Source organism: Castor canadensis, chromosome 11 (genome assembly GCF_047511655.1).
Source record: "Castor canadensis chromosome 11, mCasCan1.hap1v2, whole genome shotgun sequence".
Classification (NCBI taxonomy): domain Eukaryota; kingdom Metazoa; phylum Chordata; class Mammalia; order Rodentia; family Castoridae; genus Castor; species Castor canadensis.
Window position 1 is genome coordinate 50,912,276 of NC_133396.1, and position 23,994 is coordinate 50,936,269.

General features: G+C 45.3%; 1 protein-coding gene, 1 long non-coding RNA gene and 1 other non-coding gene across 4 annotated transcripts in view; all 3 read right to left on the reverse strand.

Moving 5' to 3' along the window:
* Window positions 1–20,441, reverse strand: part of Shmt1 (serine hydroxymethyltransferase 1) — a 22,885-nt gene extending 2,444 nt beyond the window's left edge. Inside the window, exons 1-9 of one of the 2 annotated variants that reach the window (XM_020166480.2) lie at window positions 20,286–20,441; window positions 14,948–15,062; window positions 14,103–14,248; window positions 10,874–10,989; window positions 10,374–10,534; window positions 6,572–6,653; window positions 5,948–6,160; window positions 4,320–4,436; window positions 2,844–2,966 (exon numbers count right to left, since the gene is read on the reverse strand). In XM_020166480.2, the coding sequence (XP_020022069.1) occupies window positions 2,844–2,966; window positions 4,320–4,436; window positions 5,948–6,160; window positions 6,572–6,653; window positions 10,374–10,534; window positions 10,874–10,989; window positions 14,103–14,248; window positions 14,948–15,043 (1,054 nt within the window). In that variant the 5' untranslated portion in view covers window positions 15,044–15,062; window positions 20,286–20,441. Of the gene's footprint in view, window positions 1–2,843; window positions 2,967–4,319; window positions 4,437–5,947; window positions 6,161–6,571; window positions 6,654–10,373; window positions 10,535–10,873; window positions 10,990–14,102; window positions 14,249–14,947; window positions 15,187–20,285 lie in introns of those variants that run through there. The other variant, XM_074046676.1, reaches the window with a different exon arrangement.
* Window positions 11,176–12,129, reverse strand: LOC141413811 (uncharacterized). The gene is made up of 2 exons (XR_012438721.1): window positions 11,943–12,129; window positions 11,176–11,912 (listed from the first exon to the last, which is right to left on the reverse strand). It is a non-coding gene; the product is annotated as an uncharacterized lncRNA (long non-coding RNA).
* Window positions 17,685–17,757, reverse strand: Trnaa-agc (transfer RNA alanine (anticodon AGC)). Its single transcript has one exon. It is a non-coding gene; the product is annotated as a tRNA-Ala (tRNA).
* Window positions 20,442–23,994: the final 3,553 nt, after the last annotated feature.

Below are 23,994 nucleotides of genomic sequence, written 5' to 3' on the forward strand. Positions count from 1 at the left end.
AGCTTCTCTGACAAATGACTTGGGAATTTCCCAAGAGTCTCTGACATTGATCTTATTTTCACTTTTTTTGTGCTGGGATGGAACTCATGGCTTCAGTGTATAATTAGGCAAACACTCTACCGCTAAGCCACATCCTCAGCCCCTCTGATGCCAATCTTAAAGGCTGCCTCTAAGGCAGCACTAAAGTAAGGGTTCAATGTACCGCACAGACAGGGTAACAGGCACATTCATCGAGCACACTTTTTGGTGCCAGGCAGTGCTAGCCTGCTGCTTATTTGATCACAAAGCCTTGTAAAGTTGATAGTACAGAACGAGTATCCCCTATCCAAAGTGCTTGGGACACGAAGCGTTTCAGGCTTTGGACTTTTCTCATACTTTTGAATATTTGCTAGACTTTACCAGATGACCATCCCTAACCCAAAAGCTAAAACTTTTTAGGCATCATATCAATGCTCAGAAAGTTTCATATTTTGGATTAGGAATGTTCAATCTGTATTACCAAAGTGATACAGTTGGTGCTACAATTTGAATCTTAAGTGTCCCTTCCCAAACGTTCATGTTGGTCCCAGTGTAGTGCTGAGAGTCAATGGAACATTTAAGAGGTGGGGCCTAGTAAGAGGTCTTCTTTTTTGGAGGTACTGGGGTTTGAACTCAGAGCTACCACTTCAACCATGCCTCCAGCCCTTTCTGCTCTGGTTATTTTGGACATAAGGTGTCACTTTTTTGAAGGCCAGCCTGGACCTCAATCCTCATGTTTTACGCTTCTGTCACTGGGATGACAGGAACAAAACACCATGCTCAGCTATTGAATAAGATGGGGTCTCAAGAACTGTCTGTCACTCAGGCTGGCCCAGAACCGTGATCCCCAGATCACAGTCTCCCAAGTAATTAGGATTACAGAAGTGCATCACCAGTTCTTGGCTTGAATGTAATTTTTCCTTTTTTTTGGTGATATTGGGGTTTGAACTCAGGGCCTCAAGCTTGCTAAGCAGGTGCTCTACTACCTGAGTCACACCCCCAGTCCTAAAGGTCTTTAGGTCATTGGGGGCATGCCCTAGAAGGGAACTATGGGATCATGGTCCCTTCCTCTTCTTCATCTTTGGCTCCCAGGCCATGAGGTTTGTGGTTGCCTTCCAACACACACTCCCACCATGATGTGCTGCCTCACCACCCTAAAGCAAAGGGTCATTGATCATGGACCAGAACCTTCAAAACTTTGAGCCAAAATAAACTTTTTCTTTTTATAAGCTGATTATCTCAAATATTTGCCATAGTGACAGAAGGCTGACTCACACAGGTAAGGAAAGCAATGCTAACAACTTTTCTGGATCTAGTGCAAAGTCATACAGGAGTCTTCAGAGCCCCTGGGTCTTTCCGCTATGAACTTTCATTAAACCAGGGTGTGGCCTTGGAAGATGACCATGTCCTACCTCAGCCACAGGCTATGTGCAAGGATGGTCTCAAACATGCAGGTAAAAGTAAGTTAACAGTAAGCTTTGGAATCCCACAGACAAGCCCACTAATTTGCTATGTGTGTTTCATCAGGCAGCTCAACATTATGGAACCTCAATGGATAACTCAAAAGGCTATCAAAAGATTCAAGGTATTGTGGGCAGTGCTTGGCATGGTGCTGGGCACAAAGCACATATTCTCAGACATTATCTGCCTCAATGTCTGAGTCATGTCCTCAGACAGGATGAACGAAGAGGAAGCCATCATGGAAGGGCAGGCTGGGTGCAGGAAGGTGGAGACTGCTGAAGAGTCTTGACACCATGGCTGACCTGTAGCAAAATGGAACAGAGCCTACCTCCTGCAATTCCAAGGGCAATTCCCAGACCAGTGACACTTGGTTACAAGTGCAGCTCCCACCCCAGACCCACCTGGTCAGAAGATGTGACTTAACAGGATCCCCAGGGGATTTGTGAGCACATCCAGGAAACAGTGACCTTGAAGATCACAGTCCATACTGGGATTTCCAGGTCTTTATTACTTAAAGATATGATGGATAACAGAAAAAGGAAAGGAAGTGAAGTAGAACATGAAATGGGTGCTTGTTCACTCCTGCCAATTCTGAGGCAGTTTGGTGCGAGTTCCACTCCTCTGACTGAGGAGGGACTATAATCTCTGTGAAGGGTGAAGGGCAGGACACAGGGAGGAAGCCCTGGAGTCTGGCTGCCAGAACCTACCTTCCTAGACCCACAATGCTGCGTGCACAGCAGCCTTGTGAGTATAATAAAGTCACTTGCCTCACAGTGACTGAGTCTACCAGGAAAACGCTGTCCTTCATGGGAACTGCAATAACTGTGAGGTGTGCAGCACCCTGAAGTGGGGCCCGCCTCTGGAAAGTCCATCTCACTCACATTCAGTCAGCTCCAGTGTGGTTTGTTTTAAAGCAAACAAGACTCTAGCAGCCCTGGGAAAATAGAGTCAAATTGGGCCTCCCTCCCAGCAGGGAGAGCCTGCTACATCCTGACCTCAGGGGAAAAGACATTTCCACAGTGTGAGGCATCTTTGTAGAGAAGGATGCTGACTCTGTCACCTGCCAAGTGTGTGATTGCTACAGCCCAACCTCCCTCAAGTGAGCCTCAGGTGTCCTGGGACAAAGCTGTTCTGAGGATGCATAGCTCTTATGCATCCAGCTGCCAAGTGGCAGCTGGAGTGGCAGTGGTATGGCATGAGGGAGAGGTCACAGCAGGCCCTCAGCTGAATGGTCTCCTGACTTTCTCCCAAGGTGGCCTGAGTCACTGTAGCAAAAGTGGTGATGCCCAGAGCCCCTACCCCACGAGGGGTAGCTTTAGTGCACTACCCACAAGGAGCATGAGCCTGTCCATCATTGTTTGTACCTGTGACTATCTTGTAGCCCAGCTCTGTGAGGGCCTCAGCCAGAGCCCTGCAGTTGGCCACAACCTGGAGCTGGTAGACTTTGAATTCTGCAGTCATTGCTTGCTTCAGGGCCACAGCAACCCCTGGATAGGGAGGAAACAGGTCAGGAAAACAGGATCGAATTGAAAGACAGATGGGGAACAAAAACAGCCCTTGTTTCCATGGAAACCTCCCTGCTTTACAATGTCACCCAAGGGTCTGTGGCTAAGCACATGCTCTTTACCTCTAAGCTACACCTCAACCCTAGTGTTTTAACCCTACAATTACCTAGATAAACCTGCAGAACATACTAAGAAAGCCCACTTTCTAAGGACTGTTCCTGAGGTAGCCTTTCTCCAGACATGGAAGCTCAGTGTTAATCCAGTCACCACAGGAAAGCCATCTAAGGAAAGATGGATTTTAATTGTTTTTATTTTTGGTGGCACTGAGGAATCAAACGCAGGGCCTCATGTATGCTAGGCAAGTACTCTACCACTTGAGCCATGTCTCCCCAGCCCACAAGATGGATTTTAGTTCTGAGCTACCCAGGTTCAGTGGACACCTGTCATCACTCTTGATGGCTGCTTCACTAAAGAAACAAGAAAAATGGAGGTTCATGCAAAATCCATGCACCTGAGTCCCAGCAAGCAGGGCTGCCTATCTGCTTGGAAACAGTTAGAAAGGCCCAGTGGCTGGGCACCGGTAACCCCAGCATTCCCAGGTGGCAGGTGCTGAGTGTGTAGGCACAGAGGGAGAACTTGAAACCCTCTGGACCCCAACACCTCCCATGCCCTATTCCTGAGACTCTACTATGGGCTGCTTTTTCTGATTTCCATGGAAACACTAGTGCTTCTCCTGACTGAGAAGCCACACCTTATCCTGAGTGCCTCAGCACAAATGAGTGTCACAATCACATGTTGCAAGAGGACAGCAGGACTATTCTGAAGTCATTACAGATGTCCTAAGCCATGTGTCCAAATAGAAGGAATATGTGGGAGAGCTCCTGTGGGGCTATCACAGAGTGGGACCTGGGAGCTACTGCTATGGGCCTAGGGTACGCAAACCCCTCCCTACAAGGCAGGAGAGGCAGCTTGTCCTTCAGAGTTTGGACCCTAATCTTCCTCACCCCTTGCTGTATCTTCTATGTCAGATTTCTCCCCTGTTGCTTCTTAAAGTGGGCCCTGCATCCTTTACAAAACCCAGCCTGACCAACAGTTTTGACTAACGATAGCCATCTGAGTAGAGCAGATGCTTCCCTCCTGTTCCCACCTTGCAGCACTCTCAGCTACGTCCCTTTCCTTCTGTGTAGCATCTCCTACACAGAGGCTGTCCCCTAAGTTTCTTCCCTAGTGTGGAAGACCTGATCATTGCTGCAAAGAGCGGGCAAGATGGGAATTAGGGACACATATGACCTCTGGATGCAAAAGGGCTGTGGGATAGGCTTGGTGACACAATACCAGCAATGGCATGGTTGTGAGGACCACCCTGCAGGCCTGGGAACACAGCAGAGTTAATGAGTGACTCCAGTTCATACAGAATCTCTTTGCCAGTCTTGGGATCCACACTGCGAACACCTGGGGAAAAAAAGCCATCAAAAAGTGACCCTATAGTCTGACCCATTTCCTCCCTCTTTGACCTCACACCTAGACTGGCTATGGGCAATAACACAAGTTTGGCCTCTACTCCTGGTGGCAAGGAGAGCTGGCTTATAATGCCACAGCAGAGGGACTCTTGCTTATTGATGGCAGTATCCTCATTCTTTGGGAATGAAGACATTGTAGATGGATGGCTCTGGCTGGAGTGCTGGTTTCAGCACCTTTGCTGTACCCCTATCCCCTATGATAGCATCTTTCCTTAACAGTATGTGACTATAATATGAGGCCTTAAGTACCTCTGCTGAGACTGTAACAGAACATATTCCTTGGGCATCTTCCTCAAACAAGTGTCTAGAATGATGACTTGCCAGAATGCTCAGATGGCTACTTATGGGAAAGAAGGTTCCTTTGTGAGAAAGTCCTATTTAATGGTAAGCAATAATAACATCCACATAAAGCTTCTTGTGAGCCAAGAACTGTCCTAAGCACTTTACATAAACTCAATGAATCCTTCGAACAACAGTCCAGAGGAACAGGGGCTATCATTCTAGTTCTCACTCTGCAGGTGAGGAAATGAGGCCCGGAGAAGCTGCTCAAGTAGCCTAGAACCACACAGCAAGCAGCAGAGCCATGATGTGTTCTGGCCAGCAAACTCGAGGCAGCCAGCACTGGTTCCAACGAATCCCATCAACACATAACGTGGAGAAAACAAGTGCTCCCTGGCAGGTAGGAATGATTCCCTGACTCAGAAATGTCAACCCAGCTAAAGAAGGTCCTCAGAGGAGCTCAGAGGCTATCACACGGCACTGGGAAGATGAGTGGGGACCTGGTTAGATCTGGCCCTGGCAGGGCAGGACAGGACAAGGAAACTGCACAGGATAAAAGTAACACAATTCTCACAAGCTAAATGATGATCTGACTGCTATATGGCTTCCACAGGTCTGGGAATCTCAAAATAAAGGAAGGGAGGAGACTATAAGGTATTGGAAAGAGAAATTTCTCAATAAAATGATTGAGATTGTACTAAGGCTTACATATCAGTATCTCTCAGTTTGATTACTGTAAGTTCTCTTTGAAACATGCTATTGCACAGCAAGTCCACCAAAGTATGGCTGCACTGTGGCCTCGTGGCTGCCCCGGCACACCTTCCTTCTACTCTAGCACCTGCCTCTGTGGGGAGGATTATTTCAGCAAAAGATCATAACCAGCACCATTCCATTCCACCACACAGCAGTTAACTATCCCCTGTTCTTGTTTTCCTAGCATCTGGATACACAGGATCAAGGCCAGAGATATGGCACAGGGTTTCCTTCTAGCTCCTTTCTGTAAAGCCCATCATCGCTCCTTCCTAAGGAGCTCTATCAGGCCCTAGATCCTGGTATTTTCAAAAGTCCCAGGTCAGAGTACCCCCTGGTTTCCTCAACTGAGCCTGAACCCCTACAGGGGAAACATCAGCCCAGCACTCATCTATCCCATTCCTGGGAGCTCACCTTTCCTGTAGAAGATCATGCCGGCACGGCAGCCTCTCAAGGTCTTGTGTGTTGTGGTGGTCACCACATGGCAGTGTTCAAAAGGCGAGGGCACCACGCCAGCTGCCACCAGCCCACTGATATGTGCCATGTCCGCCATGAGATAGGCCCCGCTCTCATCTGCGATCTTCCGCAGGCGTGCGTAGTCCAGGTTGCGAGAGTAGCAGCTGGTTCCTGAGACAGGAGAGGTGACATGGCAGAGTCAGATGTCCATGGACAGTTGAGTCACCTCAGTGCAGATCTGCAAGCCTGGAGATTTCCCTCAAAAAACATCCCTATGCTTAAGGCAACTGCTTAAGAATCATAGTTATGATGCCCTTTAACTATTATTACCAACCCCATGAGCCAGGAGGGATTAACATTTCTAAGTGTTACTTTGAGAAGAGCCTCAGCTCAGATCTTATTCCTCTGAGCACTACTGGTGGCAAACAGACCCCAGTCCTGAAAGAAAAGAATGTATTTTGACTCAGGTTCAGCTATCCAAGGGAAACCCAGCAGTGAGCTAGGAGGGCAGGGCCATCTTTACATCCTCTGTAGGCATAGGCACTGCCTAGGAACAAGGCTGCCTCCTTCCCTGTGCCTCACCTGCGATGATCAGTTTTGGGTGGAAAAGGCGGGCGTTCTCCTCCAGCTGGTCATAGTTGATGTAGCCAGTGTCTGGGTACACCTGTGGGAGTCAGGGAGACACAGGCTCAGTTGCTTCCTCTGGTGACACCATGCCTCCTGCCCTCCCACTTGAATCTGCTCCCACCTGCTATAAGAACAGGAAGGATGACCCAGACCTGGACCTGAAGGTGAGTCAGGGCACTGGTGTATTCAGCCTGCACAAGGGGTACAGTTTTGCCGAGTCTTACAGGTACAGGACACCCTGAGGGGCCTCGGGAAAGGGTAATCCCTGCCACTGGGCCCTACTCCTTGATAAGGAAGAAAAAGAAACTCATGCAGGATGAAAAAGACACAGGCCTCACAGGAGGCAAAACAGTTACCTGAGGGATGAGACAAAAATGCTCATCCCCCATCATGCTAACACCACTTCTATTCCAAGTTCTATGAGGTAAGTAAAAGAAATAAAATGCATGAGGATTAGAAAGAAAATGAAAAAAACCCCAGACACTACTCAGACAGCGAGACTGTGTACCTAGAAAACCCAGGAAACTCTAGAGGCAGACTAGGAGAGTAAGTGAATTTAGTCAGTTCTCTGAATACAGCATCTAGAACCAAAACTTAGGCTAGGGTTGGAGCTCATGATAGAGTGTGTGCTTACCATGTACAAGGCCTTGGGTTCCATCCCCGCCTTCCTCCACAAAATCAAAAGAAGTCAACTATAAAATTTTAATAATGTGTGTCAAAACCCATAAAATGTCTAATACAAAATGTACAAGACTTCTACACAGACCATTATTGAGAAATTTTGAAATGTTATAGTGATTAGGGCAGTGTATGTTTGTGGAAGAGCAGGTAATCTGATAGAATGGCAAAGAGCCCAGAAACAACCTCATGTGAGGTCAAAGTCAGGGGAGGCAAGACACTGCAGTGCCCTGGGGAGAGGACCAGATCAATTGGGTATCCATGTGGAAAAATGTTACTTAGATAATCCCTTGCCCCAATACAAACCAATTCCAGATCCAGCAATTCCTCCTAAGGGGATAATATAAGTCAGTCTGTCAAAGAGACACCTGCACTGCTATGCTCACTGCAGCACTACTGATGATGGCCCAGACGTGGAAGCAACCCAAATGCCTACCACCAGATGAAGAGACAGAGAAAATGCAGTGTACATTCACAATGGAAGACTATTCCACCTCAAAAAGGGAGATCTGTTATTTGTGACACCATGGATAAATGTGTAGGACATTATGTTATGTAAGATAAGAAAGACAAAAACTCCAAGTTCTCTCATAGGTATGAAATCTAAAACAGCTGAACTCACAGAAGAATATAGAATGGTGGCTTCTAAAGGGTATGGAGAAGGAAGAAGGCAGAGCTACTGGTCAAAGGGTATGTGGTTAAGACAGGAGGAAAAAATGGGCAAATTCTAAAAAAAAAATTTAAAGCCATAATTACCAAAAATATCTGTGGCTGCTCATTTTGTTTTTGTTTTTTTAAAAACTCGTGAGGTTTTAAAGGCTTTTAATTCATTTTTTTAATTTTAAAAATTAGACAAAACAGCTTTTGGAAGCATTCATAGGCATTTCTAATGAACTGCATCAGGCCAGGGCAGTGCAGAGGCTGGCGGGTAGGAAGTGCCCCTTTGTCCCCTAGGACCAGGGAGAAGAAGGGATTCTCCAATCAGATGGATCATGCCAGGCATGGTGGGCTGAAACACAGTAACAGTAGGTCAGTGTTGATGTCTCTCCATAGAGAAATAAACACCTGGCCCTGCACAGGGCAGCCACCCAGAGCCTGGGGAGAGTAGAAGGGGCAGAGGCAGGTGGTCTAGGGAAGACTGGGCAGGGAAGCAGTCCAGGAATGCCCCTGTAGCCTCGATAGCTACTTGTGGAGGCCAAATAGGCCTATCTCCTCCCTGCCCATCACATATCCTGCAGCAGACAAACTGTACCTCCTGGGCCCAAAACACCCAGTCTCAGACCTGCCTTTCCAGACCATGCAGGAGGTCTGCCATTATGCCAGGAGGGCTGCAGCCTGACTCATGGTGAACATCGGGAATTGGAGCACAGGATGAGGCTTCCTGATATCTGCAATAAATTCTTCAGGACTAAAGAGAAGGCATCACCAAAGGCTCCAGAAACAAGCCAGTAATTACTTTCTGCCACAATTCTTTCAATAGGAAACAGTAGCATTTTAAGTCCAAAGACACAGTATGCTGTTACTATCACATGTTTAAAAACACAGCTTCAAGGCTGGCCTTGGTCAGTGAGAAGATCTGTGATCTGTCACTGAAACACCCAGGCTTTCCACAAAAAACAAATCAAAGTCCCTTGCACAAAAACAAAACCACAGGTAATTACTAGAACTGAGACATGGCTGAGTAAACACAGAAAGGTCAACAGCATGCAGCACAGACCATGAGATAACAACATGGAACACTGGCTCCATTTTCTCAAAAGAAGAAAATCACATTTGACGTTTACTCAAGTGTGAATATCCACTGCCACTTTTTGTCATGGTAGCAAACAGCAAACAACCAGGAATGGTGCGCTAGACAATAAGGAACATGATAAGATGGTTCCTGGACACCAAGAACGCATCGTGCAGAACAATAAAAAATATGCATGTTACTTCTTTTCCATCCATTATCCTTAGTCTTTTTTTTTTTTTTTGTGGTGGTACTGGGGCTTGAACTCAGGGCCTCATGCTTGCTATTCAGGCGCTCTACCACTCGAGCCACTCCACCAGTCCATCCTTCGTTTTTATTATATACAAATCATGATTTCTCATATAAGCCCTCACATTATGTATACATTTTTTTAATTTGTATCACTGGAGTTTGAACTCAAGGCCTTTGCTTGCCAGGTGCTCTACCACTTGAGTCATGTAACCAGCCCTTTTTGCCCTAGGTATTTTTCAAAGTCTTGTATTTATGCCAGAGTGATCCTCCTACTTCTGCTTCCTGTGTAGCTTGGGTGGCAGGCAAGTGCCACAACATCCAGCTTTTATTTGAGAAGGGAGTCTCACTAACTTTCTGTGTAGGCTGGCCTCAAACCAAGATCCCCTACCTCTGCCTCCTGAGTAGCTAGCATTACAGGTGTGAGCTACCACACCTGGTTTATATGCATTTTTTGACTTGATTGCTTATATGGACAGGAGATCCACAAAAAATTGTTTGTCCAGGGCCCAGCATACCCCAGAGGCAGACCTGGGGACTGGCTCTGATAGTCCTAGTTCTATTGCTGGGCTGGACTATAACCATATATAGGCAAGGGCTGGCTTTAAATGGGTTGCGGAGACCTTGATGGTAAACATGCTGGTATTGGTGCTAGAGCCAGGGACACTCCTGAACTTGTTTAGCTGCTGACCCACAGGGGATCCAGGCAGGGACATTACTTGGTGAAGGCAGAGCTGGGCCAGTAGCTGTTGCTGGGGGCCCAGCTGTAGTTGATCCGGTTGCAAGGAGCTGTTACTCCAGTTATCGCTGCTCCCATGGTTCTGGGATGGTCACCACCCTGCTGCAGCGTCTGATCCCCTCAGTCACGGCCTCCTTCACCACATTCCTGTAACCTCAACCTACACCTTCACCTTTCTATCCCAGCCATTCGAGGCAGGACCTGAGCCTGAGCTGTGTCCAGGGCAGGGAAGTAAGAAATGGTGCAAGGTGGAGTTGCCTGCAGTGCCACATGAACAAAACTATTTATCCCAAAAAGTGCAGCCAGACACTGGAAGTTTTTCTGATAAAACGAAAGCTCTGGAGAGAGATATACTCTCTTACCTTATAGGGCATAGATTCAAAGAAGATGGATGTAGCAGAGATCTTCTTCTTGTCTGTCATAAACCCATGGGTCAGGTGGCCCCCATCAGGTAAGTCCAGGCCCATGATGCGCCCATGGGGCTCTACCAAGGCAGTGTACACTGCGAAGTTGGCAGGGGAACCTGCAACAGGGAGACCAGAGCCATGATTATTTCTACCCATGAGACACCAAGTAGCATCTAGGAGTGGTGAGAACACCACTCGTGGCCATCACCATGTCTTCCCTGAGTCCCAGAAGATGACCCTACACTAAGTAAAGGGGAAGTCCAATGACAGAGCACTGGAGGAGTACACAGAGCTAGGAGTCCAAGGGCAATGGAGAAGGATGCACACCCCCAGGTAGGCCTGACTTATTTCTCACTTTTATTTAGGACAAGTTTTTCTTAGAACTCCTCTGAGTGAAGTCAGCCCCCGAGCCAGGCATAAGGGGCTGTCCCAGCCTATCTAGATGTGACAATCACCTGAGTAGGGCTGGACATTGACCCCCCAGCACTGAGGGTCCAGGTGATAGGCTTGCAGCGCTCGCTTCTGACACAGTGTCTCCAGCTCATCAATAAACTCAGTCCCACCGTAATACCTACGGAGAGAAGCAGGGTCCCATATTCACTGCAGCCCCCGACCTCTGTGCCTAGCAGAGGCCGAAGCTCAGGGGTGGGCAGAGCATGATGGAGGGAAGTAAGTCTCAGTTCCCCATCTTGCCCTATGGTTGCTATGAGGATCCAAGGACATACTAGCTGTGAAAACACCAGCAACTCCTCCAAGGCACAATGCAAAAGGTGGTTGTTTATTTACAAGAGAAGAAAGACAAGTCCTTCAGCGTGACCCTCAGAGAGCTTCAAGGACATTTCAGGACAGAAAGAACGGCAGCTCATTTTCCAAGGGTAATCCTTCTTTTTCAGTTCTTGTTGGAACACAAATGTACAAATTTTCAAAAGCCATAATCAAATTCTGTATTTTCTTTGCCTGATGATAACTATAAGAAAACAAAAATTACGTCAGGCACAGTGGTACATGACTATAGTCCCAACAATAGGAAGACGGAGGCTGAAGGATCACATAAGCCCAGGAGTTTGAGGTCAGCCTGGGCAACACAGCAAGATCCTATCCAAAAAAGAAAAAAGAGTAAGAATATAAATTGTCATAAACCCATGGGTCAGGTGGCCCCCATCAGGTAGGTCCAGGCCCATGATGCACCCATGGGGCTCTACCAAGGCAATGTACACTGGTTCACATGGTGAAAGAGACCAAAACCCACTGCACTTGCAAACCCAAGTGCAGTGGGTTTATTTATTTGTTATTATTATTTTATAGTCAAAGTGGCAACAGCTCATTTATTTAGCCAAAAATAGGTACTTTCTTGTACAATTTGTAAACCCAGTACTTAAAATGTAGAATCGGTTTCTAGTACAGGTTGAGGATTCCTAATCTGAAAATCTTAAATTCCAAATACTCTAAAGTTTCAAGGGCATCAGGGGCATAGCTCAGTGGTAGAGTGTTTGCCTAGCATGTGCTCAGTGGTAGAGTGTTTACCTAGGTTCAATGCCAGCAAACACTGCAAAAAACAAAAAAAGCCTGGAGCATTTTAGATTTCAGATTTGGAATGCATAACTACTGAGTCTGTACAGATAGACCAAAATCTGAAATCTTTTTTTTTTTAATTTAATTTAATATTTTTTCTTTTACTATTCATATGTGCATACAAGGCTTGGTTCATTTCTCCCCCCTGCCCCCACCCCCTCCCTTACCACCCACTCCGCCCCCTCCCTCTCCCCCCCACCCCCTCAATACCCAGCAGAAACTATGTTGCCCTTATCTCTAATTTTGTTGTAGAGAGAGTATAAGCAATAATAGGAAGGAACAGGGTTTTTGCTGGTTGAGATAAGGATAGCTGTACAGGGAGTTGACTCACATTAATTTCCTGTGCATGTGTGTTACCTTCTAGGTTAATTCTTTTTGATCTCACCTTTTCTCTAGTTTTTGGTCCCCTTTTCCTATTGGCCTCAGTTGCTTTTAAGGTATCTGCTTTAGTTTCTCTGCATTAAGGGCAACAAATGCTAGCTAATTTTTTAGGTGTCTTACCTATCCTCATCCCTTCCTTGTGTGCTCTCGCTTTTATCATGTGCTCATAGTCCAATCCCATTGTTGTGTTTGCCCTTGATCTAATGTCCACATATGAGGGAGAACATACGATTTTTGGTCTTTTGGGCCAGGCTAACCTCACTCAGAATGATGTTCTCCAATTCCATCCATTTACCAGCAAATGATAACATTTCGTTCTTCTTCATGGCTGCATAAAATTCCATTGTGTATAGATACCACATTTTCTTTATCCATTCATCAGTGGTGGGGCATCTTGGCTGTTTCCATAATTTGGCTATTGTGACTAGTGCCGCATTAAACATGGGTGTGCAGGTGCCTCTGGAGTAACCTGTGTCACAGTCTTTTGGGTATATCCCTAAGAGTGGTATTGCTGGATCAAATGGTAGATCGATGTCTAGCTTTTTAAGTAGCCTCCAAATTTTTTTCCCAGAGTGGTTGTACTAGTTTACATTCCCAGCAACAGTGTAAGAGGGTTCCTTTTTCCCCGCATCCTCGCCAACACCTGTTGTTGGTGGTGTTGTTGATGACAGCTATTCTAACAGGGGTGAGGTGGAATCTTAGTGTGGTTTTAATTTGCATTTCCTTTATTGCTAGAGATGGTGAGCATTTTTTCATGTGTTTTTTGGCCATTTGAATTTCTTCTTTTGAGAAAGTTCTGTTTAGTTCACATGCCCATTTCTTTATTGGTTCATTAGTTTTGGGAGAATTTAGTTTTTTAAGTTCCCTATATATTCTGGTTATCAGTCCTTTGTCTGATGTATAGTTGGCAAATATTTTCTCCCACTCTGTGGGTGTTCTCTTCAGTTTAGAGACCATTTCTTTTGATGAACAGAAGCTTTTTAGCTTTATGAGGTCCCATTTATCTATGCTATCTCTTAGTTGCTGTGCTGCTGGGGTTTCATTGAGAAAGTTCTTACCTATACCTACTAACTCCAGAGTATTTCCTACTCTTTCCTGTATCAACTTTAGAGTTTGGGGTCTAATATTAAAGATCCTTGATCCATTTTGAGTTAATCTTGGTATAGGGTGATATACATGGATCTAGTTTTAGTTTTTTGCAGACTGCTAACCAGTTTTCCCAGCAGTCAAAATCTGAAATCTAAAGCACCTTTGGTCTCAAGCATTTTGGATAAAGGATACTCAACCTCTACAATAGCCCCCCCGCACACACAAACCACACACTTTCTTTTTTTTTTTTTGCCACACTGGGATTTGAACTCAGAGTCCTGCACTTGCAAGATAGGCACTCTATTACTTGAACCACTCTGCCAGTCCTATACATTCCCTTTCACGTCTGGGCCATTTCCCATAGATAACCCTCATTGCAATATTCACCATCAGTGGCATCCCTCAAAGGACACTGACTTATTCTAGACAGATGCTGGATAATAGCCTTTATAGACTGGCCCCCAAAGGGACTGTTAAGTGTGATCCTAAGCACACTCGCTCCAAGAACATCAGTGGCATGATAGGCTGGGAACTAGAAGGGTTACATCAGAGAGCAGGAACAGATGAGAGATCCCACAATTGGGAAATCTGGAACTTACATTCTGCTTACATTCCACACTGACTTCGAGGATACTCACTTACCTCTGCCCTGGGTACCCCTCAGAGTATTTGTTATTTAAGCAAGAGCCCAGGGCCTCCAACACTGCTCGGCTGGCAAAATTCTCTGAGGCAATCAGCTCCAATCCAACCCTCTGCCGGTTACTTTCCTTCTTAATGATCTCATAAACCTTTCAAGAAAAAAACAGACACTAGACATTTGGATATTTCGGTTTCACATTTTGCTCTGATCAAAACTATAATCTCCTAAAGAGAAAAGACATGATTACAGATTCATACTGTGCTCTCAAAGCTAACTGTAACCAAATTAAGAATATTAGTATAATGCTTAAGGGACAGAACAAGTCTTCCTCAAAGGCTATAAGCACTTGGGAAAGAATGAAAGAAAATAAACTCAGAAAAACAATATAAGAACAAATTATCTTTAAGGATCCCAATTTTTAATTTTATACCAACCAATTATTATTATTGTTGTTGTTATTGTGGTATTGGGGTTTGAACTCAGGCCTACACCTTGAGCCACTCCATCAGCCCTTTTTTTTTTGTGAAGGGTTTTTTCAAGATAGAGTCTCAGGAACTATTTGCCCAGGTTGGCTTCGAACCTTCTGATCTCTGCCTCCTGAGTAGCTAGGATTACAGATGTGAGCCACCAGTACCCGGCTCAACTTACTATTTTTATCCCTGTACTTCATCAAGTTCCTCCCTCCCTGAACTCACAAGTGCCCCACAATCTAGCACTCATAGTAACTACAAGGCTGTCCAGAAGAAAGGTAATTTAGGATTAGAACTAGAGAGTTAGAGCACCTGCCTAGCATGTGTGAGGCCCTGGGTTCCCTTCCCAGCACTGCAAAAACCCCCACAAATCTCACCTCCGCATCGCTGTCCTTAAGGGGCTGCACCAGCATCTTATCATGGGAGGACCAGAGAATAGCATCCTTGTGGGCCTTGTTGATTGGAGCGGCCATTGCAATGGTTCAAAGTTGCCTAAAATATAGGAAACTTGTGTGTGGCTTCCAACATTACACTCAGGCAAAGCTCACTGGAATCTGTAAGCTCTCCCAAGTTGCTAAAATACTGACGTATTTTTTTAACCTTTCCCTCAAAACGGCCTGGTAAACATAAGCATAACCTATTGCAAAATCACTGTGTGCAACTTAGGGTTCCTTTCTGAACTGTGAACCTGATCCTCCTCTTTCCAACCCTGCCCCCTGCCCATCCCAAAGCCTTCTCCTGCCACCTTTCCAAGTGACCGCCTACAGTGAGCCCAGCATGGCTACCTGGCCACTCAACTTCTAGCACAGCTATCTCCTTCACTAAACCCAAGTCTTTATTCCATTGACAGGGATCTGGCTGGCTCCCATAAAACAGCAAAAATTCTGTATTTACCAACTTTTCAGGACATTTTTCTGAGTAGATACACAAGTTAACAAAGATGAGAATACAGGCAATTGGGATTCTCTTTCCAAGATCCCACCAGCAGTGTTTTATAATTTAAGTAAAACCTAGACATATGTTTCCCAGACCCCAGCAAAGTGTACCTGGGAGTTTTGCTGGAAGAAATGCCTCTAACGAGGCACTGAATACCAGCTGTCTCGCTGTAATCCTGGCAGTAATTAAAAATAATCTGTTCATGTCTCTAGTAATGAAAATGAGGCTCAGAAAAGTAAACTATCTTAGTCCAGGGCTGTGCAGTAAGTTGTTTGTGGAGGTGGAACTCAGAACGGAAGCATGTGCTCTGTGTAGCCTACGGGTTCCTGGGAAGACGTGAATTGAAACATGCCCTCACTCAAATAGAAATCTTCCTATAAGAACTACAGGTCACCAGCCAGGCGTGAAGGCGCTCACTGTAATCTCAGCACTCTGGGATCTCTGTGGTCTGGGGCAAGCCTATTTGTTCTAGGACAATCTGGGCTATATACCAGAACTTAGCGCTGAAAAAAAAAATTACAGGTCACATTTACATGTATATATTTCTTTCTTTTTTTGGAGTATCTTTTCATATATTTAGCTGCATTTCATATTATCTTTTGGGTTGATTTTTTGTTCTTTTATTTTATTCTTTTTACATTTACTTACATGTGCATACATTGTCTGTGCCCCTCCCCCCCTCCTTCCCTCCCCCACAAGTTTATATTTCTATCAGAAAACCACAGCCCATAAAAATACAGCTGACTGGAAAATACATGTGTCTTAAAATGTGCTTCTACAAAGAGCAAGAGTTTCATGACCAGTACTATTTCCCCGGTGTGACATTAAACCCCTCAGGCACCGCCCTCCCTTAAACAGCAGATGCCAGTTTTCCTATCAGTCTGGTTAAGTATCCTTGTAAACTTCATTCATTCATAAGTACTTCCATGGGTGAACAAATCCCACTGGAGTCCTGCCTTTCTGGGCTTCCCTTAGGAAAAGACAGGTGACAAACACAGGCATAAATGCATAAGGACCAAGCAAATAAAGAACTGGGTGCTGGGAGTGAGAGGGCACTGAGGAAGGGGCTCCCTTTGGGTAGCCAGGACAGGAGGCCTCTTTGAGAGGATACCTTGCCTGAAAAGAAGCCAATCAAGAGGAGAGAGTCCACTTTCCAAGAGTACACATGGTAGATATAATTTGCCAGACAAACAAAACCACTGAACAAATAGGCTGTATAAATCCTAGACCACAGCCACCCTCCTCTCTGGCAGGGCTAGTAAAAGGAACTGTCAATCACCTTTAACCAGGAAATTCCTAATTGAGGCTTTCAAAGCGGTCATTATTTTAACTCGAGCCTGTCATCATTAGGTGTAGAGGCGTGCCTGCAAAACCCAAAGCCATGGGAAGGCCCTAAAGCTGCAGTGGCAGCAGCAGCACCTTGTGGAAGCCACCCCAGCAGAGGCGAGAGGAATGTAAGTGCTTTGGGCTTCAGGCCCCACTGCTTCTTCCTGTCAAGCTCAGCACCCAAGCACAGCCAGCTACCCCAGCTCCTCTATGACCAACACACCCTCTGCTAGTGGGAAATCACAAACCAGCACCAGAGCCAAACCAGGCCCTAATTCCAAAAAGGAAAACTTCTCTTAAATATTAACTATAGAAGGTTAAAAAGGACTTGTAGGTGCCCAGCAACACAGAGGGGCTATTTCTTAACCACCAAAGAACTAAAGTCCACCTGGAAACCTCCTCCTCTCCCAAGGGCCAGACCTCCAATCATCTGGCCAAAGGCATTCATATCAAGGGGGAGGTGCCAGCCTCCACCTCCATGCATGGGGGACTTGCTGTTCTGTCCATGCACAAGCTCTTTTCTGACCCAAGACAGTAATTCTGAACCACAGTGACCTCCTAAACCCTGCGTGGGGGCCGTCAGTGCCACCATTTCTCCACTCTTCACTGTAACATTCCTGTTCTCACTACACTCCTGGAGTTTTCTACACAGTTCCTATTGCCACATAGGATCAGTAACACCCCTGCCCCATCCTAGGAGCAATTAACATTTATCACTATTACATAGTAATAGTACATACCCTTATTAAACTCATACTCTCCTGGAGCCCTAAGTAAGCTTTTTTTTTTCTTTCCTGAACTAAAAAAAAAAAAGTTTAAATTATTTATTCAAAGAGTTCAAAAATTTTTTTTTGGCAGTACTGGGATTTGAACTCAGGACCTCATACTTGCTAGGCAGGTGCTCTATCACTTGAGCCATACTGCCAGCCTGAGTTCAAGAATCTTTCATTTCAATCACATCTATTATATCTTGGGGCATTCTTAATTATACCAAGAAAGAGAAAGATCCAGAGACTTTTTAGGATACAGAGAGGAAAATAGTCATTTTTAGCTAACACTACACTTAGGAGACAAATTTAGCATTTTTTCTTAAGGTCTAGAGCCCTGAAAAATATGCCTATTTCTTTTTCACTTTTAAATTGCAATAAAATATGACATAAAATTTACCACTTTAACTTGTTTCCTTCCTTCCTTCCTTCCTTCTCTCCCTCCCTCCCTTTTGGTGGTACTAAGGCTTTGCACATGCTAGGCATGCGCTCTACCACCCAAGCCATGCTCCCAGTCCTACTTTAACCATTTTTAAGCACACAGTTCTATGGCTGGCAGCAAATAGTCACACTGTTGTACAGCAATCACCACCATCCAGAACTGTTTCACCTTTCCAAACTGAAACTCTGCCGTTAAACTTAAACTCCCCATTCTCCCTCCCCACCCCCTGGCAACCCCCATTCTACTTTCTGAGTCTGTGAATCTGACTACCCTAGGTATCTCACAGAAGTAGAATCTATAGCATCTGGCCTTTTGTGCCTAGCTTACTGCGCTCAGGATGTCTTCCAAGATTTAGTCATGTTGTAGCATGTGTCAGAATTCTTCTCTTTTCAAGGCTGAAATAACATTCCACTGTATGTACATGCCACATTTTGTTTATCCATTCATTTGTTAATGGGCCTTTGGGTTGTTTCCCCATCAGCTATTGTAAATGCTGCTGTGAGCATTTGGGTTCAAGCACCTGTTTGAGTCTTTGCTTTTTAATTCTTTGGGATATAAGTCCATAAGTAGAAATGCTGGATTGTGGGTTATTCTATGTTTAGTTCAAAATAAGCTATTTATGGTGTTGGTGGAGTGGCTCAATGTGTAGGCCCCGAGTTCAAGCCCTGGTACCACAAAAAAAAAAAAAAAAAAAAAAAGGAAAGGAGCCAAGCACAGATTTGGGGTAAGAGCAATCCAGGCAGAGCAAATACTGTGATAGGAAGAAGTCTGATTTGCTAAAGGTTCATGTGGCCGAAGCCTGGGGAACACACTAGTGTCATAGGAGATTCGAAAGTCAAAGGTTCTTTATGTAAAAGAGCAAGTGAATATGTCACAAGCTGGACATCTTGGATTCCCCCACTTTCAACAGCAAGGGGCTACACACAAGGGTGGTGATGGCATGCATAGGCTCCCAAATTCTGCTCTGCCACCTCCTAACATGTGACCCCAGTTACCAACATAACACAGGGATAAAAGCATTCTGAAGCTAGCGATGAGAGTTACAAGAGACACAAGGCATAAAACAGAGCACTGAAAGGCACAGAGTAAGTACACAAAAGCACTGGTGATTGTTGTTGTTAAAGAAGAGGGTTCTCCATTGAGCACCCCAGCTCACCATAGCTCATTGCAAGTTCCTTGCCACCAGTGTTGATACTTCTGTAGAGACACTGTCCCTCACGTGTGGCATGATCCTTACAACTCCAGGGAAAGGGAATAAGAGAAGTCACTTGGGGGAGAAATGGCCCAAACTATGTATGCACATATGAATAAAGAAAAAAAATTTAAAAAAAAGAGAGAGAGAAGTCACTTGCACGGCCACCAGCCTCCCCATGTGTCTGAATCTTACTTGGGACTTTGCCACACAAATCCAGCAACTATCTTGTTGAACTCCTTATCTGTCTCACACAGGGATTTTGTGTACTTGTCTCCAAGGTCATATGACAGTAAGAGTCAGCATCTGAACTCTGGTTTACCTTTAGTTCTTCCCAGAACTCTAGGAAACAATCACCCACTCCCTTGCCTGCTCCCTCAAATAGGAAATTTCGAACTGGATTCTGTAGGCACCTAAACTGGTGTTTCCAGTCCAGCAACTTCCCGAGTGCAGGCACGCATCTGTGCTAGCCTCACCTGCAGTGACCAAGGGTCACTTATCTCCCAGACCTCGAAGTACTGGCACTGAGCCAAGAACTCTACAGTGCAACATTTGTCTCCTAGATCCGAGGACTGCAGACAACAGGGTTCTGTGGCAAGAGCAGACACCATGTATGCAGCGGTTTAGGGGAGCGGGCTTTAGCACAGGGCTCCGTTCCGAGCGCTACCATTTCAACCAGCTCCTATGTCAGAGAGGGTGTGTGCAGGGGGGAAGGGGCAGTTGCTAGCACTCCACCTGCAGTTTAGTTGTACGAGGTGAGGGTTTGTCCTCATTTCGAAACTTCATGAGAAAGGCGCTCCGTAGAGAGCGGCTACCTATGCCCACAAGTAAGCCTTCGCATCCGCCCCTAAGTCCACGGGCCACCACCTCCATTACACCGATGTGCCCAGGACCAGGTTGCTGCTGCCGGCCCCTTCGGCCCACGTGCTTATCAACAGCACCCGCGTTATTCTGGCTTCCCAGAGGCGTGAGTGTACCACGGAAATGCATGGGGACCAAAGCGCCCGCGGGCCCGGGATGCCTACTGGCTCGGACCCAAGCCGCCCACCTACCGGAACGTGGCTCCGCACGTGTCTAGCGACGCTTCGGTCCCACGCCGCCGTCGGTCCCACCAGAACCCTACACCCGCTGACCTGTGCCCAGCCACAAGCCTGCCACGTGACCTGCCCCGCCACACAGGAACCCAAACTTGGCGCGCAGCTGCTCGCTGTCCACAGTGCCCTGAGCGCACCGCCCCCGGCCTGGTCCCGCCCCCGCAGGAGCCCAATCAGAGAACGTATCCAGGCAGAGCGTGCCCCCAAACGGCCCGGTACCATAGGCTGTGGCGGGGCTGTGGGCGGGGCTAACTCTTCTTAGAACGGGAGGTCGCCTGTTACATATGCTCACCCGGGCAGGGACGCGTAGGACCTGTGGGCTTTGGAAGCCAGCGGCGGGAGCGGGAGCCGGGTTATTCGGGAAGACAGCTGGGCTGCTTGGGCTACGGGGTTAGGGGTGAATTGCGTTACTTATATTTAACTTTTCCATGGTCGTACTTCCGGTTAGCACGGTGATCAATTATAAATAGGTCAAACGTAGTTTCCAACCGACACACTATAAAGAACGGAATCCTAGATCCGTCACTTGGCTTTTTAATTTCTTTTTTCTTGCAGGACTGTGGGGAGGATTAAAAAACATCTCTAAAACACAGCACATAACAAGGACTCAATAAATACTAGCTCTTGTTAATAGCTAACGCCTGGCGTGGTGGTGCACAACTGTAATCCCAGCACTCGGGAGGCTGAGACAGCAGGATTTCGAATTTGAGGCCAGCCTGGGCTACATAGAAAGTTGCAGGGTTGCATAGGGAGACCCTGTCTCAAAAAACAATAGTACTAAATTAACTGGTGATGTGGCTCAGTGGTAAAGAGCTTGCCTAGCACATTCAAGGACCTGAGTTCCATCCTCAGCACCTTGAGTACACACAAAAATAAATCAATAAAAATTAAAAACGAGTTGCATAATATAGGGAAAGGAGTCTAGGTTCACTCACCTGCTCTACAAGGAGCGTGGCCTTAGGTAAATCAACTCTGAGTCTTATCTTCTCATCTAGAAGATGGGTTCCCAGTCTTTCAGTCCTCAGCACTTTGTATCCCTGTCGTGATATCCAGAATTTTTCAAAACATGTAAATGTGCCTAGTGTGACAGTTAATACATGGATTTGAAACCAATCCAGAAAAGTCCAGGTAAAGACAGAGTAGGGATCTATAAGTCACAGAGGAAGCACTGTTATTTCCATGAGCCCCACACACTGATGTTCTTACAATCAGAGGAATTAAGCCAGGCATGGTGGTGTGTACAACTGTAATCCCTGAATCTAGAGATTGGGGCAGGAGGATCTTGAGATGGAGGGCAGCCTGAGCTACATAAAAGACCCTGTCTCAAAAAACAAAACAAATCAAAAATAATCAGCGGAATTTTGTTAAACACCCTTTTTGCTTAATACCCCATCCTGATCCTCAGTGCTTTTTTGGAATTTAGAACATCAAGTAGCACACAAGAACAAACAAATTAATGATAAAAGGTTTAATTCTCCCACTTAAAAATTATAGATTTCCCTTCCCCCTTTTTCTTTGAGCATTTACTTTGGGGAACTTATCACTGAAAGCACTTCCTGCACTTTTCGAAACGTGTAAATGTATTTATTTTTTTATATTTCATAATTCCAGTTTATTAAGGCTCATTATCATTTAATCAATCCAACTTTTGTTGTCTAATCCTGTAGGTAAGATTTGACAAGTTTTTAATCTTTGTGTTCATAATAGACCTTTAATTATGACTGAAAAGGTAAAATAACACATTCCATAGGAGACTTGTGATTTGGATATATTTTAAGCATTATATCTTGTAGTTCATGGTACTTGCAGTGAAAATTTTTATGCCTTGTTAACTATATGGACATTCAGCAAATACTCAGATGTGGTATTTATATTGTATTGGCATGAATCGATTTTAGTAAACTTTAGATCAGCTAAAATCATGCAAATATTATTAAACTTTTAAAAAATGAAATTTAGAAAATAAAGTGAAGTTTCTTGGTGCTTTCCACTTTAATATGAGCACAAAGATTCAATTTACATTAAAAAAAATGTGGTTGCCTTACAAGTCATACCGATATTTGAAAAAGTCAAAGCCTATGGAGCAAACTTTCAGAATTGGAGGTGTTCCAAGCTTGGAAAAAACGTAAACATCATCCTTGTTAATGCATCTGTATAAATCCCATGTGGTTAAATTTGAGAAACTATTAACAAATCTCATTAAGGAAAGTGTTACATTGCTTTCAGTGTTTGCCACAGTATCTTCCTTGGCACTTCAGAGTTGTTTTTTGATTGCTTCCTTTCTTGTCTACTCCTCACTACTCTGTCAGGTAGGGCTTCCCTGTAATCTCAGCACTTGGGAGGTGAAGGCAGGAGGACTGCAATTCCAGGCCAGCCTGGGATGCAAGGCAAAGGGCCTGAAATGTAAACATTTTTTTGGTGGTACAGGAGTTTGAACTCAGGACCTCACACTTGCTGGACAGGTGCTTTACCACTTGAGCCACACCACTGACCCTTTTTGCATTCATTATTTTCGAGATAGAGTCTCACTTTATCCACAGGCCATCCTGGACTGCTATCCTCCTATTTGTGCTTCCCCACAAAACTGGGATGGCAGGTGCATGCCACCATACCCAGCTATTGGTCGCCATTGGTTGAGATGGGGTCTCAGGAACCTTTTGCTGAGGCTGGCCTCCAACAACCTCCCATCTCTTCTCAAGAAGCTACAATTACAAACTGGAGCCACAAAGCCTGTACTCCCAGTTTTTTCCATGGGCACCTTGTTTTCAGCAACAAAACTGTCTCCTGTGGTGGGGGTGTAGGCTTTCCTAGTCTTTTTGAGAGCTGGGTTTGCTCCCCTGCATTAAAAAAAACAAAAACAAAAACAAAAACAAATCTCAAAAAGTCTACCTCCTTGGTTAAAAGATAAGCTTGTTTTTCTTCTGGATAAAGGCAAATAGCTAATACAGATGGTCACCCCAATTACCAGGGGTAAAGTTAGGATGGATTATGTGTGACAAATAATGCAGTTGAGGCCTCTTACTTGAGTACTAATTATTCTCTATCTTGGACAATATGTATTGGGTGGTAACTGTTTAATTATGTAAGGAGATAAGATTTCTTCCTGTCTCTCTCTCTCTTTTTTTTTTGGAGTATTAGAGCTAGAACAGCGTCTACACCTTGAGCCACTCTACCAGTCCTTATATGTGATGGGTTTTTTCAAGATAGGGTCCCATGAACTATTTTCCCTGGCTGGCTTCAAACCACAATCCTCCTGATCTTTGCCTCTTGAGTAGCTAGGATTACAGGTGTGAACCACCACTGCCTGCTTCTTTCCTTCTTTCTCTCTCCTTCCTTCCTTCCTTCTTCCTCTTCCTCCTCTTTCTCCTCTCCCCCCCCACTCTTTCCTTCCCTCTCTTCCCCTCCCTCTTTCTTTTTGGTGGGAGTTGAGCTTGCCTGACAGGCACTCTGACACTTGAATCACACCTCTAGCCCATTTTGCTTTAGTTATGTTTTTTGAATAGGGTCTCATGTTTTTTTGCCTAGGCCAGTCTAGACCTTAATCTTCCTATTTATGCCTACTTTTAGTTGGAGTGATAGGCATGTACCACTATGCTCAGCTATTGGTTGAGATGGGTCTTGTGGATGTTTGCTTAGGCTGGCCTTAAACTTCACTCTTCCCCATCTC